This window comes from Monodelphis domestica, chromosome 3 (genome assembly GCF_027887165.1).
Source record: "Monodelphis domestica isolate mMonDom1 chromosome 3, mMonDom1.pri, whole genome shotgun sequence".
Taxonomy (NCBI): domain Eukaryota; kingdom Metazoa; phylum Chordata; class Mammalia; order Didelphimorphia; family Didelphidae; genus Monodelphis; species Monodelphis domestica.
In genome coordinates this window covers 33,517,989-33,535,728 of record NC_077229.1, presented here as the reverse complement: position 1 = coordinate 33,535,728, position 17,740 = coordinate 33,517,989, and the positions used below count along the sequence as shown (strand labels likewise).

The window sequence follows — 17,740 nt, the reverse complement described above, 5'->3', positions numbered from 1 at the left end:
TAGTCCTTACGAGTTTCCATGTAATTTCTATGTCATTTTATAATATTGTGACCTTTTGGTATGAGGAGGACACAATTGTCTACTATCACTATCTGCTATTTTACCTATCAGTTACATATTCTCAGAAAATTAAATTAAGTAGTGTGGCAGAAAAGCAAATACTTTTTAAAAAAGACAGCCAGACAGCTTAATGGATAGTCAGGAGGATTTGGGTTCAAATCTGGCTTCAGATATTTCCTAGCTGTGTGACCCTAAGCAAGTCACAACCACATTTACCTCGCCCTTGCCCTTCTGCCCTAGATTTGTTACTCTAGTAAGGGTTAAAAAAATTACAAATATAACCTTATATACTGACATCTAACTACCTTAACCTAAATTCATTCAAGAACTCACAAATGTATGCCCTCTGCTGTTACGGTTCACAAATCCTCAGCCTTCAGAGGTGATCCTCAAGTTGCTGAGGCTAAAAAGTCATCCCCAGTGGCTGGCCTGCTATGGATCCCCTCAGTTCAAACAAGAAGCCTCCGACTTCCTTTCTTTCCATCATAAGCTACAGAGCAACAGTGCAATCCACGGAAACAGCTACTCCATCTGTTCAAGTTAAGAGATATACACACCCTGTGGCAATAATTCCACCATGTGGAAAAAATGTGCAGCAAAGACCATTGGTCATAGGAGCAAATGCAACTGGAGTTCTCAGTTCCAAAGCCCAGATCCTGAGCAGCCTAAATGCAAGAGAAATAGAACGTTATTACTTAATGTCTGAATGAGATTAAACTGGACAGAGTCGCAGACATTTGTGCAGATTCCTTCAGAAGTCCTAAATGGCTCCATCCAATTGTCCTCGGCCCCTATTACCTGTCATCTGCCACTGTAGCAAGGTATAAGCCTTCTGGAGAGAAGCGCACTGATCTCAGCGAGCTGGCATGGACATCCCGGGCATAATCCAACTGGGAGTCTAGCACATGCCTGCAGGGAAAGAACCAAGAGGATTCACTGCATTCGTGAAGGAGCCCTCCCCTTCACTTCCATCAAACGTGAAAATCCTGACTGAGGGTCAGAAAAAGGGAGAGAAAAGGCAGAGAAGGACCCCAAGGAGCTGACTGTCTTCTCCAAGGGCTAAGGGAATAACATTTTACTAACATACATTTCCTTGTGTAAAGAGTGTCAAACATCACATTTCCACTAAATAACCCACCACATTCCCCCCTAACAGGGTAACAATTACACTGTGAATCATACTCATGTAAAATAACCCCAATTCATTTCAGAAATTATGATTTTTTATCAAAACCACTCTCTGATAAAGTGAACTTTTTTAAAAACATCACTTCCCAGTGTTAATTCTGAAGAACGGTAGGTCCATCCAACCATAACGATGGCCCCAAACCCTGAGAGCTCACCAGGGACATCACAGGCATACGCATATCACTGCAGCTATTCAAGAAACCCTCTTCCCCAACAAGCACTGTCCTTGTATCCAAAAGTTTCCTCAGTTGCCCTATGCCTTGCCTTGAACTACAAAGTTCATACATAGGCTCCAAAGTGTTTCTCCCATCATCTAACCCCCCTGGGAAGTTTTGAGCAGGGCCGTCGTCCTTACTGGAGTGTCCTCAGTTTCTCTCCAGTGTAGGGATCCCACATGATGACGCTGGTGTCATAAGAAGCTGTGACAAGCAGTGCAGAGTCAGGTGAGAAGTCACAAGAAACCACACTGCTCTGATGCCCCTCTAGCTTCCTAATTAATGTGTAGGACCGCATGCTCCAAAGAAGAACCTGAGGAAAAGAGCTCATTAAGCTGGTGAAAAGAACTTGGCAAGGCTTTCATAGAAAAGACAGAGGTTCCCCACTGTCCTCCCATATCCCACTCATTCCTCTTGCTGTCTGCGGCCTCAGAAGGACAAGCTAATCAAAGGAATGGCTTTGAATCCCTGGGACCGAGCAGGGCTGGCCTCAGCACACTGAACCTTGCTAAAGGTTAAGCCCCACCAAAGTCCTACTGGTTCTGATGGCAGAAGTGGAACGTTATGTTCTCAATGAGTACTCCCACTCAAAGTCACGATTTTACAGAACCACCTTTCTCCTGAGTGCATGTCCAGCAGCCTTGGCACCCTGCAAAGCCAAACCTGGTGGGGGATGTGGGACTAGGAGCAAAATTACTCCCAAAGTCAAACCTGATTTTCTGGGTCTCCCATCACTGATTTGCATATGTGAAGCTTCAGAGCCAAGCTGAGAGAGCAACTGAATACTTTATCACATAAAACATCCATTAAAAAGGGTTTCTAGACCAGGATCCTATTAGCTAATAACCATATCAAGTGAAATGGAAAAGATAAGCTCACACTGGACCTCCATGCAAATATTTCAGAGACGTTTTATCCTTTTCAAGTGCTTTTAAACAAAGAGCTCTCCTTAGGGGAAAGGCTCAGCTCCACTTGCTTCAACTAACACCAGGAGCTTCCTACACACAGGGGGGGCCCCCACTTCCAAAGCTTCCTTCACAGCCCCACGGGACACTGATGGACTGTGGCTGGTGGGCCATCTAGGAACAGAAGGCCGGGTCAGCGTGCAGGGCCTGGCAGGCAGTCTATAAAAACCTGTTGCTCTACGTCTTTTGTGACCTGAAGTTTGTCTATTCACCATCCCATAAAAGGTCAGCTACTCATCCCTTTTAGCTGAGCTCAGGCAGTGGAGGCATAGCTCCTAACACTAGCAACTTACTGACTTCTCTCCTGCGGCAGAACACAGCATGCTGCAGTCTGGGGAGATAGAACAGCAATAAACCCACTGCAGATGTCCAGATAGCACCTGGATCTGTTTGCCTGTCAAGAAAGAAGCAAACAGTGACTCCATTGTCAGGGAGACTGGGAAAATGGCTCCATTGCTCTCATTGCAGTCATTCCACCCCACCTACCAATGACTGAATGTGAGCTTCTAAATCTGGTCAAGTCACCAAAGGACATTAGAAGTAGGTCAAATACACCCAAAGGGAATCAAAGAAACATTTTGCAGAGAGCTTCAGGGCAGAGAATGTTCCTAACGTCCACCTGCCTCTTCTCCAAAAATCATCTCCAATGGCTACCCAGTTTGGAGCTCTATCTTTATACCTCATTTTTTCAAGTCATTAAAGGAGCGGTTTTTCACTGCTCTAAAATCAAGTTTGTGATCCCAGAGAGTTTAAATATTTCATTTCTAAATCCCTTCTTTTTACTGATAAATAACACTGCTTTTAAAATTAAATTGTGAAAAACTTTTTACTAAATTATGTATGGCCATTTCCCATTTTAACCTTCCAGTTATAAAATCAAGTTCTCAGCTCCTCAGAAAGATGACTTAAGTGAATATGCTCAGGCGATTTCCCTCAATGAGGGAGATAGGAGACTGCATAATTGTGGTTGAACAATCACTGGCTTCACTACATTTTTTTCAAAGAAAAAACATTTAAGGTAAATATTCCCAATTCCTCTTCTCTTCCCCAGAGCCCTTTGGCCCATAAGTAGCCTTGTTCATCCATCCAAGTCTATCATTGCCCTCCAGTCCCCAAACCTTCATTAAAATTCTCTCCTTCCTCACCCTGCCACCCACTGCAAAACATTTCAAAGCTCCACTCCCTCTGTAAAGCTTTCCCATAACTGCTCAGATAAAAGCAACTACTACTTCCACTCACCCTGGCTAATCTGGACATGGCAAGAGCTGGAATCACGGGGTCAGGTTTTCACTCACAACTCTGTTCATGCTACCTATTTGTACGTGACCTTGGGCAAGTCACTGCCCTCCCTTGGTCCCTTATTTTTAAAGCAAAGGAATTGAATTCAAGTGATTTCTGAGCTCCTTTCTAGCTCTAAACCTGGGCCTAAATGTCCAGGCTTAACTCTCCCAGAATGCCACCTTACCCTTTTGCAAGCCCTGGCCCAGAAAACTAAACTTAACCTTGATGTGTACAGAATTCCAGGCTTACTATCTGTTCTGACAATACATTCGAGGCATCTGGAGGCCTCAAATGTAAAGTCCGGGTACAGTTTTAAATGTAAAAAAACTGAGGTTGTATAATTGAAAATTACATAAATAGCATTTAAACAAATTTTTACTGAAAACGGAGAACCACCTTTCTAATCCTTTTTAAACAAAACTGGCTATGACAAAAGGAAAACTGGAAGTGGGATTTTATAAATCCAACACAAAAGAAAACTACAATTTGCCTTCAAATGGCATTTACAATCTGCTCCTAAACAAATGACCACCCAAATCATTCAGGTTTTAAAACTGCACAAGGCCTTTATCCCCCAAGGCGAGCCATTGGCATCTCATTTGGCCTCAAGTTTACAAGAGTTGCCCGTTATAAATGTTGAAGGGCAGCAACTCTCACAGCACCTAGCGTAAGGCCACCACACGAGGACATCAGGTGGTTTTTCGGAGCCTTCACAGCCTTTGCTAGTTTTCTAACAGAGGGTCAGGATCTCTCTTTCAATGGTGTGGGTGGGAAGCCAAAGCTGTGACTCTGCCAGGAAAATCTGAGGGGACCTCTACCCAATTCTTGCTGGTCATAGCACTACATCTTTTCCTTCCCTCCCACTACTCCTCTGGGGAAGGAAAGGGCATGCAAATATACATTTTCATAACATTCTCCTTCCAAGTAGGAACCAGCACTAGCATTACATGGTAGCTCACTTTATGGGACCTGTTTCTGGCACATTCTCTAAAAAAATGAAACCCTTTTCGCCAGGAAAATTACAGCAAACTTAGATTCAAGGAGTTTATTGGGCATTTAAAAAATATTTTTAATAAGAAACACAGGCCTTGGGTCCAAAATAGTCATTATCTTCAAGGACCAAAGAGAGGTTTATACATATATATTTTTCCATTTTACAAATGGGAGAATGGCCAGCATTCTATGAATTTGAGCTGTTTCCTCATATCCGTACCATCTTTATTTAGGTCCCAGATTCGCAGAGTTTTATCCCTTGATGCAGAAACCAAAATCAAGTTCCCATTGGGAGTGAAGCTCAGATCTCTCACCACATCCTGGTGGCCAGACAGATTCAAAAGCAGTCGCCCTAAGGACAGAAACATGTGCATTCAGTTAATTATGCTAGTGGTATGACTGGCAGTATTTTACTCTAGAAGCAGAGTATGAGGGTCATTGCTGCAACTATAGGCAAACTAGCAGCCAGGGTCCAACTAGAAATGTGTTAGCCACCTGCCCTTCACATGACTCTCCCTCCCTCCCCCCATACCTACCTGTCTGCACCTCCCAAATTTTGATCTGCCCATCATTGAGTCCGGTAGCAAGAATAAGGCAAGAGAAATCCAGTGCTTGGGGGTAGACCCGTGCCCAAAGCTTTCTACTGGGTGGTGATGGCCATGGGCTGAAGGCCAAACCCCAGACAATCTGACCACAGTCCAGCGTCTTTTCCTTTGGGCTGCTTCGTCCCTTGGGATCTGTTTTGCTGGTTCGACTTTTAGCTTCAAACCCTCTGGGGACACTGTAGGAAAAAAGCAATTTCTTAATAATTCTTTATTTTTGACAACAGAATTTATAAATCTTTAAAGTTACAAGAGGTAAGATTTTAGATGAGAATTTGGCCTTGAACCTTCCTTTTCCTCCTTGGGAGAGTCTTCAATTGCTTCTGCTCACCTTCAATCACCACAGGCCTACACGAAGGCATGGGGTAAGTCTAGGCATGTCGCCAAAGAAGTACTTATCCAGGTGGCTCTCTTGGGTTGAGTGTGGAAAGGAAAAATACACTTCTCTTTTCCCAAGGAAAAGCTGGTTGAAAGGGGCTCCAGATTTAGACATGAAGCTACTCTAGAAGAAACAAGCCAGACTAATGGAATTTGCAGAAACAAACCTCTTAATTCATTCTTTTTTTTTTTTTAAACCCTTACCTTCCCTCTTGGAGTCAATACTGTGTAGTGGCTCCAAGGCAGAAGAATGGTAAGGGCTAGGCAATGGGTCACACAGCTGGGAAGTGTCTGAGGTCACATTTGAACCCAGGACCTCCCATCTCTAGGCCTGACTCTCAATCCACTGAGCTACCCAGCTGCCCCCTTAATTCATTCTTAATATATGGAAATGTTTGATTTTGTTCTGTTGGAAAAACCTAACAAAAAAATAAAAAAGAAGAACAAGTTTATAGTCTAGCTTAGAAAGACCCCAGAAAATAAAATTCCTAATTGCTAATACCACTGCTATGGCACCTGTTCATTTTCCCTCTTCTCCTCTGGGCCTTCTTCATTTTACTTCTCTGAAGGAGTCTAACCAGGGGCCTGGCTAATGAATGAGAGCACAGCTTTACTCCAGAGCCACAGAGATCAAAGAAGAGTCTTGAGAGAAAAGTGACTTCAGAGGTCAAACGATTTGCCCAGGGTCACAGCACTAGTTGAGCACTGACAGGAGTTTTCCAATCCACAGTGTTCTTTCTGCCACACCATCTCATGTTAAGAGACCAAGACCAAGCAAAAACACCAGCTATGAAAAACTGCTTTCCCTAGGGCTTACTGGCAACCTTCTGAAGTTTATTTCTGCCACCCTTCCTTCTTTCTCCAAGTTCAACACCAAAGACCTTTCAAAACTTGGCCCAAAAAGGGGAGATAATCACTCAGCAATGGAATGAGCCTCAGGGCAGAACTGAGCACTCTAGCATGCTCTGTTTCATCCCATGGCTATTGCCTGGACCATCAGGAAGGGCCAGAGCCTTGGCACTTGCCCAGACATTTTTCTCCCTCCTATTAAGGAAGGACCCTCTGAATTCTTACCACCCAGTAGAAGATAATCTATTGTGGAATGGGTTCTAGGGCAAAGCTGACCAGGCTCAGGCTTAGAGGTCAAGTCCCAGGATTCCACAGAACATTGAACTGACCATCAGGCAGGTCCATTAAGATGAGAAGCAAGGTCTGATATGGAATTCCACCATCTGTCCTCCCACCAGCTGTGCTCTCAATCTCTCCCTTTCATCTTGCTTAGGGATTGATAATCAAATCCACATTACTACTGTTACTATAAAGGGAGCAACAATCCTAAAAGTCCTAAAGTTCCACTTAGAATTCAGAGTTAGTCACTACACTGGGTTCCTTCATACCCATCAGTGCCAACCTCAACCTTCCTATGACACCATTTTGCTCTCTCCCTACCTTCCCATTGTGCTCCCTGAAATCTTTATATTAGACCTGTACCCTATACCCAGAAACTACTTTATGTATTTTTTTTGTATTTATGTATTTATGTATTATTTTTGTATTTTATTTTCTATGTGTACATTTTTTTCTCCCTAATACAATGTAGCCTCCTTAATGGCAAGGATTATTTCTTTGGTTTTTTGTTTTTATATTCCCAGCACCTGTCACGCAGTGATAATCTCAATGTATGTCAAATAGAATCGTAACTCTTTATGTGGGTAGAATCTACACTGAAAAATATCAAGAAACTAAAGAGTTTATGATAATCTCTGTATATAGTGGTATATCCTTAAAATGTAAATACTTCAGAGGACTCTAAGGACACAAAGGTGGCAAAACTGATGGATTTGAACACAGATCCTCCACTATTCATTTAACTACAATGAGGCTCAGGGTCTCATAAGAGCTTCAAGTTTACTTATTTTCAATAATGCCTCTTATTTCTATGTAGATATTCCTTTTTTTAGGCAAAAGGCATGTTCCTGAAAACTCTCCCATAAATCAAACTTTGCAAACTATACTCAGACTACTCTGGACTTGCTTATAAAACAAGGAAGTTAACTAACTCATCTCTTAACAGTCTCTTCCAGCCCCCCAATTCTGTGATCTTGTTATTTAAAAGAATCATATTGTGTAGAGTGAGAAATTAGTGTGTCACTCTCAAGGTAGCAGTTATTAATATATCCAAAATGAATATACCAAGGACCCCGGTAGGTAAAAGTGATCTCTCCTAGGATTGCCTCACCCCACTCAGAATATAAGGGGAGCAAGACAGAAACAACTTATGTCTTTATTATACTATACAAAGTATTTTTGGGATTGTGGAATGAATGTGTCCTTCAAGTTGATACTTTAAGATGTTAATAAGTTTGTGCTTTCTGCCAGTTTCTGTAAACCTTACCCCATGTAGCATATATCTATCTGCATTCTGAGTGAATATGCAGATTAGACCCTCTAACTAAACCCTGACCAGAGTGTTCCAACAGAATCTGGGCGGTTATGTAAATTAGAACCTCTAACTGACAAGACAATATTCTAACTGAATTCTGCTGGAGTTGGAAGGGGGTTCCAATGGAGTAGGTAGCAGGTCAAGGATATGAGGGACTTTTGCCCAGATTTTTCTCTTTTTCTCCCAATCAACAACTGTATTGTGATTGATGGCTTCCTGGTCTCTTGAATAGTGGCTAGACCACCACTGCACACAGATAACATTTCCCTGACTAGGAAACCAGAAATAGAGGGTGCCTCAGTTTTTCTATGTGAACAAATTATTTGTTCCAATAAGCAGACTAGGCCTCTCATTATGCTTCTAACGAACTTGAGTATTGAGAGAGAAGTTAGAAAGCCGAAGTGGAGCAAGAAGCAGTAAACCATGGCCAGCCAAGAAGAGCATTGGTGAGTATCAATAGGGACCCCTGGTGAAAGAGGTACACCTGCAGCCCCCCCTCCACCCCCCCCCCACATGGCTTAAGAAGGGAGAAGTAGGAGGAGGAAACTCAAGCAAGACCCAGGTTGCCCAAGTCTAGACTGGTGAGTGTGGGAGTGAGTAACCCAGGGCCTGATTCATGAATCAGGGAAAGTTAGTGTGCCAGATGTTTGGACCAAGGAGTCTGGATTGAGCCACTAACATTGAATAGGAGTTGTAGGATTGAGGTCCTTGTGTTAAAGATCAGAGAAACAGGCCAAACTAGATAAGGCTGAGCAAAGCAGGAGAGAGTCAGCCCATATCTCATGGGACAGCTCATTGGGATTAAAATTACAAGCTTGGGGTAGGTATTCCCAATTTGCAGCTTATGACAGGAAGGTTTTTGTTAAATACTGTTGTTTTCAATGGTCTGGACTAGAAGTGGACAGCCAGAACCAGAAATACTGGACAAAATATGAGTCAGAAGAAACCTCAGTTTGGGAGAGTTTGTATTTGCCAATCAGGAGAAGAAAAATGAGTAATGAGGAAAAGGCCTATGTTACCCTCTGGCTTCCAGATGTAGAGACATTTGTTTTTAGAAGGGAAGGAGAGAATAAAGCAGCAGTGGGGAGTAAGGGGAAGGATTCTGAGTTGGGAGAGGAGGTAGAGAAGACTTGGGATCCACTGGAGTCTCTTCCACCACCCCCTATCTGCTCCCTCCTCCCCCTGCTCCTGTTTTCCAGGTACCACCTGTTCCAGTTCAGGCTCAGGTGGTTCCTGTTCCTACTCCTCCCCTACCAAGGTCAGTTCTTTCCCCACAATTACTGGCACCATGCTCCTCTGATTTAATCAGTTCCTCTACTGCCTCAGATGGAGGCAACAGCAATGGTTTCCCCAGACCCATGCAGATCTATGACCAGAGAGTTTAAGAGATTACTGGAAGATCAGACAAATCTTCCTTTTGGAGGACTGACGAAATAGTATCCACTCAGAGAGGTGCCACTAGGGCAGGGTGAAGGGTATGTCAGTGCCCCCCTTGGTGGCTCTGAAGTGTGGAGCTTTAAAAGGGAAATGAGGAATTCATTAGAAGATCCTGTAGGAATGGCAGCACAGGTTGATCAATTTTTAGGACCGAATCTCTATTTTTTGCCAGAGTTAATGGCAATTTTACAACAATTATTCACAGAAAAGAAGTGAGGACAGATTAGAAGGGCAGCAATGCAAGCCTGGGATGCTGAACATGAACTTGAAGGGGGACCAAATGGCAAGCAAAAATAACCCATAAGAGATCTAGGCTGGAATAGTAATGAACCTGCCCACCATATGAGTATGAGGGATCTCAGGAAGATGATTACCCAAGGGATAAGAAAAGGAATGCCCTGGAGTCAGAATTTAAATAGAATCTATGAGACTAAACAGAAAGAAGATGAGACCCCGCCCCCATTGAATTCGTTAATAGGTTGAGGGAAACATTTAGCAAATACTCCAGTATAGATCTGACTGAGCCTTTTAGACAAGGTCTCTTAAAGACCTATTTTATAACTAATGCATGGCCAGATATCCATAAGAAGCTCCAAAAGGCAGATGAATGGGCAATGAAATCCCTTGATGAATTGCTACAACAGGCTCAGATGGTTTACATCAGGAGAGAGGATAAGGAAAAGAACAGAGCCAAAAGTTCTTTTTCAGGTTATTAAGGAAATACAGGATGGACAGAAGAAAACTTTGCAGGTTAGATTGATGCAGACAGAGAGGAAGTAAAGAGGGAATGATAAGTCAGAAGAGGGATAACATCTCAGAAAGCCGGAGAAAAGACAGGGAAGTCCCCAGGGAAAGTGAGAGTTCCCCTGATCTGCTACAACTGTGGTGGATTGGGACATGTGAGGAGAGACTGCCCCAAACTAGTGAAAGTGTAAGATCTACTAGCTCTTAGAAATAGAGGCAGAAAAGAGAGAGAAGGATTCAGAATTGGGGCAAGAGGAGGAAAGGACCCGAGACCCCCTTGAGGACCTCCCTTCCCCTTCTTTAGGTCCTCCTCCTGTTTCCCAAGTGCCACCTCCTTCTACTCCTGTTACCCCTGTACCAGTACCACCGACCTCTCTTATAGGCTCACTTTCCCCTACTGTTCCTCAACCTCCTTCAGCTCCTCTAGTACTTCAGCTAGAAATAGAGAAGAGAAACTTAACTTTTAGATGGAGTGATGAAGCAGTTCCCATCAAGGGAAACTCCACTAGGACAGGGAATTGGCTATGATAACATTCCCCTCAGTGGCTCTGAAGAGAGAGATTTTAAGAGAGAGATGGAAAGTATTCTAGAAACAGAAGAGTAGAGCCAGATCAGACAAGATACTTAAACACAAATCTCAAAGGTGTTTGTAAGGAAGAAAGGTTGGAGCAATCAATTTGGAAGACCTTTAGAGGGCTGGTCAGCTCAAACATGTAAGCTATGTGCTCTAAATAAGGCCCTGAAAATACTGGGAGACTGAGGAAGAAACATATATACCGATTCAAAATATGCATGGGGAGGAATTCATGTATTTGGAAAAATTTGGATTGAACTAGGAATGATTTCTAGTAAGGTGTTAAAGAGGTTTTCTTATTCTCTCCCTCTTTCTAGCTTAAGAGGGGAGATAGCAGTGTTGCTCAGTGAATCAGAGAACTGACAGTTTCAGTGAGCAGTGAGCCAGAGCTAAACATTCTGTTACCAAATGTATAACTGAAAATGTTACCCTAAAAAGAACTACATTTCCCAGGAGCCCACTGACTTCCTGTCGTTACATACTTCCTGTAGACAGAGGATATTAGGCAGGGACGAGGAGGGTCCTGCCTTCTTTGTCATGATGACAGCAAGTTTGGTGGCAGTACGGCAGGCATTTGAACTAGCTTATCAACCATGGGCATGTGGTCTTTTTTAGTTACCTTTTTATTCCTTTATTTCTAATGATCACTAATCTCCTAAAATATAATATTTTTATTGTTGAGATTTAATTTGAATTTTTACATATGGCAACCAGAAGGGATGAGAAAAAACTCTCAAATTTTTATATAGCCTAGATAAATTTTTTTAAGCCACATTTCTCCTGCCAAGTCTTTTCACCCAACCCACCCACCCTCGCAAACTCCAAACTCTCTCTGGAGCTGCTGCCTTTTTCTTTCCCTACTTTTTGCCTAGTCAATCTCCCAACTGACTATTTTTTGCCGGGGGACTCTTGGCGAAGAGGAAATAAGTCACTTCTCTCACTCATCTGCTTGAGCCCATGTTCCTCAGTTTCTCTCGGTTTCCTCTGGCATTGTAGATACTGCTGGCAATCCAGCCTCCTGGGTTGTCCCAGTCATCCACTCCTGACCTTCTTGATCCTGATCACTCCTCCTCCTCTAGCCCCAGCCCTGGGCCCTGACCCTGGTAGCTGCCCCTGTTGCTGATCCTTTTGATGCTGCTGATTGCTGCCACCAAGAAGCTGGGAGTCCTTGGAGCCACTCTCTGGGCAGCTGGCAAAAAGACCTGGGTGTGCTTTCCTTAGGCAATAATTAGCCTCCATGAGGCAGGGGACCTCAGGGAGGAAGGGGAAGGAAATTACCCTTCCAAACAGGAAGAAAATTACAAGCATGGCACCCTCTTTGAAAGAGCAGTGAATTGCCTATTTCAAATAGCTTCTACCATTCATGAGTGCACTGATCCTTTCACTTATCTTGCCTGAGATTCAAGGGAGAAATTCATCTCTCTACAACCTTTTGCTATTTGGGCCTGCCCAGTCTCTAAGATTCATCCAATTTGGGATTCCTTCATACTATGCTCATCCAATTTGGGATTCCTTCATACTATGCTCAGCAAGGAGTTCTCCCTCGCTATGGGAAATCCAAGAGCTCAGACAAAAGGAATCTGAATGGAGAGAGAATGGAACTTTAAAGAGACTGGAGGTGAAAAGTTTAAGCCTTTTCAGACTCCATTGTTTTATGAAAGTCTCTGTATTTTGCTGATTATTTTGCTTTAAGATTTTTGTTGTTTTAAATTCATATAATGTATTTAATACTATTCTGTTACACTGAATCATTTTAATCTACTTTGTTTTAACTGTTAGATATATTTTGTTACCTTTCCCCTATGACTACTGAACAAAATATTGTAAAATATCGTAAAAGCCCATAAATAGCTTTTTTTCTATTTTGGCTTTGTAAACTGTCGACACAGATGACGGATGGACTTCATAAAAACTGGTTATAATTGTATAACAACCTTTGGAAAATTTAATGTGCTAAATATCTCAACTTGATTTTAAAGGGTTTTTAGACATGATTTTTAGATTTTTTTCCCCCAACAACTCTGACTGATGATTTTGGCTACATCTGAGTTATTTGTAACAAGAAGTAAAGGGTCCATATTTTAGTAGCTGAAATGAAGTGCAATTATAATCCCCACCTCCCACATTTGTAAAAATATGAATGGATGGAACATAACAGTCTCATACCAAAGGAACTCAGAAGTTGATCCCAGGGCATGGTATCCCCAAGATGGCTCCTAAGAGGGAGCATCTCTCATTTGTAACTCTTCAGCTTACTATACTCTTCCACCAGAATGATCTAGATTCTTGGTGACATTTTTAGACCCAACATCAACTGTACAGAGATTTGGTATTTTTCTAGACTCCTCTGCCACATTTTATAATGATGGCAGTAATAGATTTTGTAAAATATCTCAGCCAAGGTTAAAACATTGCTACACCTGAAAAAAATGTGACACGTATCCATTAGTTTTAAATGTCCTACAGCAGACTCATGTGAATCCTAATAATAGTGGGTTTGTTTGCTATTGCCATTAAATGGGCTATTATAACTTTGGGGATTTTGATACTTCTTGAACGTGCATTACATGTTACACTATTGTTCTTTATAAAAACTGTTACTTTGTACACAGTGGATCATGGCAAAGTTTGAAAAGGAAATGGATCTCATTTTGGGGTGAGAAACCTTTGTATTCTACCTTTCTAAGCTGACACAGGTTGTCAATGATTGTAAGCTGTGTATTTTAAATTTTTATTATTGTTTTTTCTTGCATGTGCAATATGCTATTTCAGTTTTATTTTCTCTCCTTTTTGTATCTGAAGCATATGTCACCAGTATTGAGAAAATTTTCTTTAACTCTTGATTTTTCAGTAATATAAGTGAAAAAAATATATATTTACTATAATATTAATGCATACCCAAAGCTTTAGACTATGGAAACCTGCCATTTATTGATAAATGTGATGGGACTATGATTAATGATTGTGTCTGATTCCAGGAGGAGGGAACAAAAGAGTCATTATACAGTGCCAAGGAGCAAGGTCAAAAAGGACCAAACCAATTCAGGTAGGATTGATGGACTTCTAACCCAATACAAAAGGACTTGTACCTACTGTGAGATTCAAGGTTGCGGCACTTGACATATGTTAAGACATAGGACACCTTGTATCCACACTCTTTGTGAAATACTCACAGACAAGGACCAAGGTTTGGCTACCATCCTGACTCCCCAATCCCTGAGAGTGAAGGTAAAATCGGACCAGGAAATGACACTTCCCTGTCACACAAAAATCTAGTCCTTTTTTCTCTCTTATAGTATGGCAACTTCCTGTAGTCTTGGCTGCAAATGGGTAAGTGAAATATTGCTGCATTTTGTCCTACAGACTTGTGGGATGGAAATTGCTTTAATTGAGCCCTGATTCAAGGACCTGCTATAGGTTTATTTTTCCTTTACTTAGAATTTTTTGACATAAGACTTTGATAGTCCATATTTCATCCAGAAGTTACCTTTTCTCTTTTATTTGGATTTTTTTATGTTTTTGATTTCTCTTGCCAATTGATTCATATACCTCATAACTAAGCCATGCATTCCTAATGGATCCCTGTGATTTTTAACACCCTCTTCAGGGGGGATTATTATTATTATTATTATTGTTCTAAATTGCAAAGTTTAAATTCTTTTTGAGAGTAATTTTGGGATAAGAAACATGCTACCTCTCCAAATTCAGAAAGTGAACTGTGTGGAGAAGGCACCATTAAGATGTCTGCACAGACCACATGCTGCACCAGAAGATCCAGAGTGAACTTTGGGATGGGGTGATTTGAACTGTGTGGGGTTGAATGCATTTGTTTTGTATATATACTCTTATGCCAAAGGGGACTTCCCCCAACTGGCTTTTTGTCAATGCACCTAGCAATCATTGGTTTTGTTCTCTTTTCCTCTTATCCTCAAATTATTGTAATTTCAAAGTTGGTTATGTTTACAAGTTCCATTGGAGAGACTCATCTTCCATGGATCTCATGGAGGAATGTATAAAAAAGAACTACATTTCCCCGGAGCCCACTGACTTCCTGTCCTTACACACTTCCTGTAGATGGGATATTAGGCTGGGAAGTGGAGGGTCCCACCCTCTTTGGCATAATGACAACGAGCTTGGTGACAGTAAGGCGGGCATGTGGTCTTTTTTATTTGTTACCTTTTTATTCCTTTATTTCTAATGATCACTAATAAATCTCCTAAAATTTAATATTTTATTATTTGAGATTTAATTTTAGTTTTTTCACAAGGAGACCAGGACACTGGGGAGGAAGTGGCAGTTGGTCAGTGAGGAGATAAAGGCAGCTGCTGAAGGAAGGGGCTTTTGCCTCTAGGATCTCTAGTGAGCAGGGGGTCTGGCTCTCAGGAAAGGGGTTGTTGGCACTTGGCTGGTGACAGCTGGCTGTTTATTGTTTTGGTTAGTTAATATTTTGCAGATAGAATAGATTAGGCCTGGTGTGCCAGGCAGAACCTGTCATGAGAAGACAATTAGAGATAGTATAAGGAAATTTTAGGTAGTTATTGGGAATTATTTACTAGTGATTTAGTTTAGGTAGATTTATAGGGTAATAAGATTAATGATCTCTCTTTTTCTCTTTTCTATCTTTCCATCTGTACTTCTTTCTAAATTAAACAAAGTTTTATTAAACTGCTCTCCTCACTTTGTCAAACTCCTACATTTAACCCTTACAAAAAGAAAGGAGAAGCACATATTGAGCTGCTAGAGAAAGTACTTGAAAATATGTTGGAGTCAGAACAATTGGCTGTGATCCACATGAATGTACATCAAAAGGGCAATTCCCTTGAAGTCAGAGGGGATACATTAGCAGATGAAGAAGCTAGGAAAGCTGGAGTTGAGGAAATTTTGCATTTTGTTCTCTGCTCTTTCTAGAAGACAGAGGCTGGAATATGTTTTAACTGTCTGTGTTATCTGTCTTTGGTAATAAGTCCATGTTCTGGGTCATGTGTGCATACGGGGGAAGCTTTGGAAGAAGAAAATCTGATTAATGAGGTACTTGGTCTCCTCCATTATTCCAGAAAAATAAAGGCGCTGAGAGACTAGAGAATAAGTTTAAGGAATTCAAAAAGAATACTCCTGTGAAAGGGAATTTTTCATGTTGCTTTCTGTTCTAAGAAGACAGAGGCTGAAAAAAAGGTGTTCAATACTGCTCCTCCTCCTTCCTCTGATGGCCAGTAGAGAGAGATGTTTCACTCTTATAATTGGATTTTTACTTAGGAATAAATTTTAAGGTTGATGTTTGTGAATTCAGAAAATCACAAATGAGTTCTAGAATGTATTTGTGGAACTAAGTAAAGTGAATATAAAAGTAATTCACTGTTGCAAATTGTTTATCAGTTAATAAGATTCCAGAAGGGTTTTATTCTGTTTTAGTAGTAAGAAAGCTGTATATCCCCACTGAGATTTATGGTTAGAGATGAGCATGCCTAAAATGTTTGTACTTAAGTAAACTGAAGTTGGGGATTGAAATGACATGGGTAGTCAGCATGATTGGCCTACTATTTGCTGGCTGTTTAATGAAAAATGAGGGTTTAATGCAATGTGTAATTTTAAGAAGATTCTGTATAATCTAAATTGTTGGGTTTACAAATGAAAATGTGGAAATATTTTGGTATATGTGCTATTGTAGTGAGCACCAAGTGAAAATGTAATGATCACTGGGATTGAGAAGTTGTAAATTTTACTGATTTGAGATGGAACCTGTACTAAGAGTTTGGAGTATTGTTGGGAGAATTTCTGGATTTGTGAATAAATTGTGATATTGTTGCCAAAATATGTACTTTGTACTGGAATTATTATGCTAAAATGTAAACTAGTGTTTAGATATGAACATGTGTTTAGACGCAATTTGTTAGAATGTGATTTGTATTGAACCACAAATGATTTATGATTTGTACTGCAAACTAAATTAATGTTTGAAGTGAATTGGATAAGACAATATGCAAAAGATATTTCTATATTGTGTATATGGATAGTGCATTGTTAATAAGATTCATAATCTGGGCTCTTTTAAGTTACAAATGGCAGGTAACAGGATACTTGGTAAAGTAGATGTTTTAGAGACTAGAAAGCTTAAGCAATTAACTGCTTTATCTCCTTCCTTACCAAGAAAGAGGGACAAGTTGTATAATCCTGAGTGTTCTCAGAAAAGTGGATAAATGTAAGATATTTCCAGTTAGATCTATGGTAAAAACAGGAGAGTCTTTTTTTGAGGAACAAAAAATTAAAGGATAGATATTTTATTTGTAAACATGTAAGGCTTTGAGAAGCTTGTTTGGGTTATGGAATCTTAAAATAGTGAAATTAGATTACTGAGAAGTTGCACTTCTCTGAGCTACAATGAGCAAGATTTGTCATTTAAGGTAAAAAGGCTTTGGGGATCTCAATTGAGGCTACTGTAAGCTTGAAATCCAAATATGGCTGTCTGGTGACTGATGAATCAACAAAAAGAGAGGATGGAGGTACTACGAGGATAAGTGAAGGCCCTTGGGAGAAGTTGGGAAAGGCAATCTCAGTCTGAAGCTAAAACAGGACCCTCCTGACTCAAGTAAGGCAAATTGAATTTTGATGATCCCTGAGTGAAAAAGTTGTATAATGAGCCAGTGACAGCTTCCACCTATAGAGAAGTCAGACAATGTGCCCTTTTTAAGACATGAGGACAGTTATAACCTTTCCATGGCCTTTCCTTTGTGACAAATTCCTATCAGCACAAAAGTAAATTGTGAAATGAAAATTTCCATTTCCCAAAACAAGAAAATAAGTCAATAGTTGAAGATCAGAATTTATCAAAGTGTTAGCTTTAGCTAAGTATGGATTGAAATTTG

General features: G+C 40.9%; 1 protein-coding gene across 1 annotated transcript in view; it reads right to left on the bottom strand.

The window, feature by feature from the left end:
• The window catches only part of WSB2 (WD repeat and SOCS box containing 2), a 35,947-nt gene that overhangs the window by 2,198 nt on the left and 16,009 nt on the right, over positions 1-17,740 (bottom strand). The window contains exons 3-8 of the mRNA XM_001375087.5: positions 5,239-5,483; positions 4,923-5,054; positions 2,722-2,822; positions 1,604-1,776; positions 859-969; positions 618-725 (exon numbers count right to left, since the gene is read on the bottom strand). Of these exons, the coding sequence (XP_001375124.3) occupies positions 618-725; positions 859-969; positions 1,604-1,776; positions 2,722-2,822; positions 4,923-5,054; positions 5,239-5,483 (870 nt within the window). The remainder of the gene's footprint in view (positions 1-617; positions 726-858; positions 970-1,603; positions 1,777-2,721; positions 2,823-4,922; positions 5,055-5,238; positions 5,484-17,740) is intronic.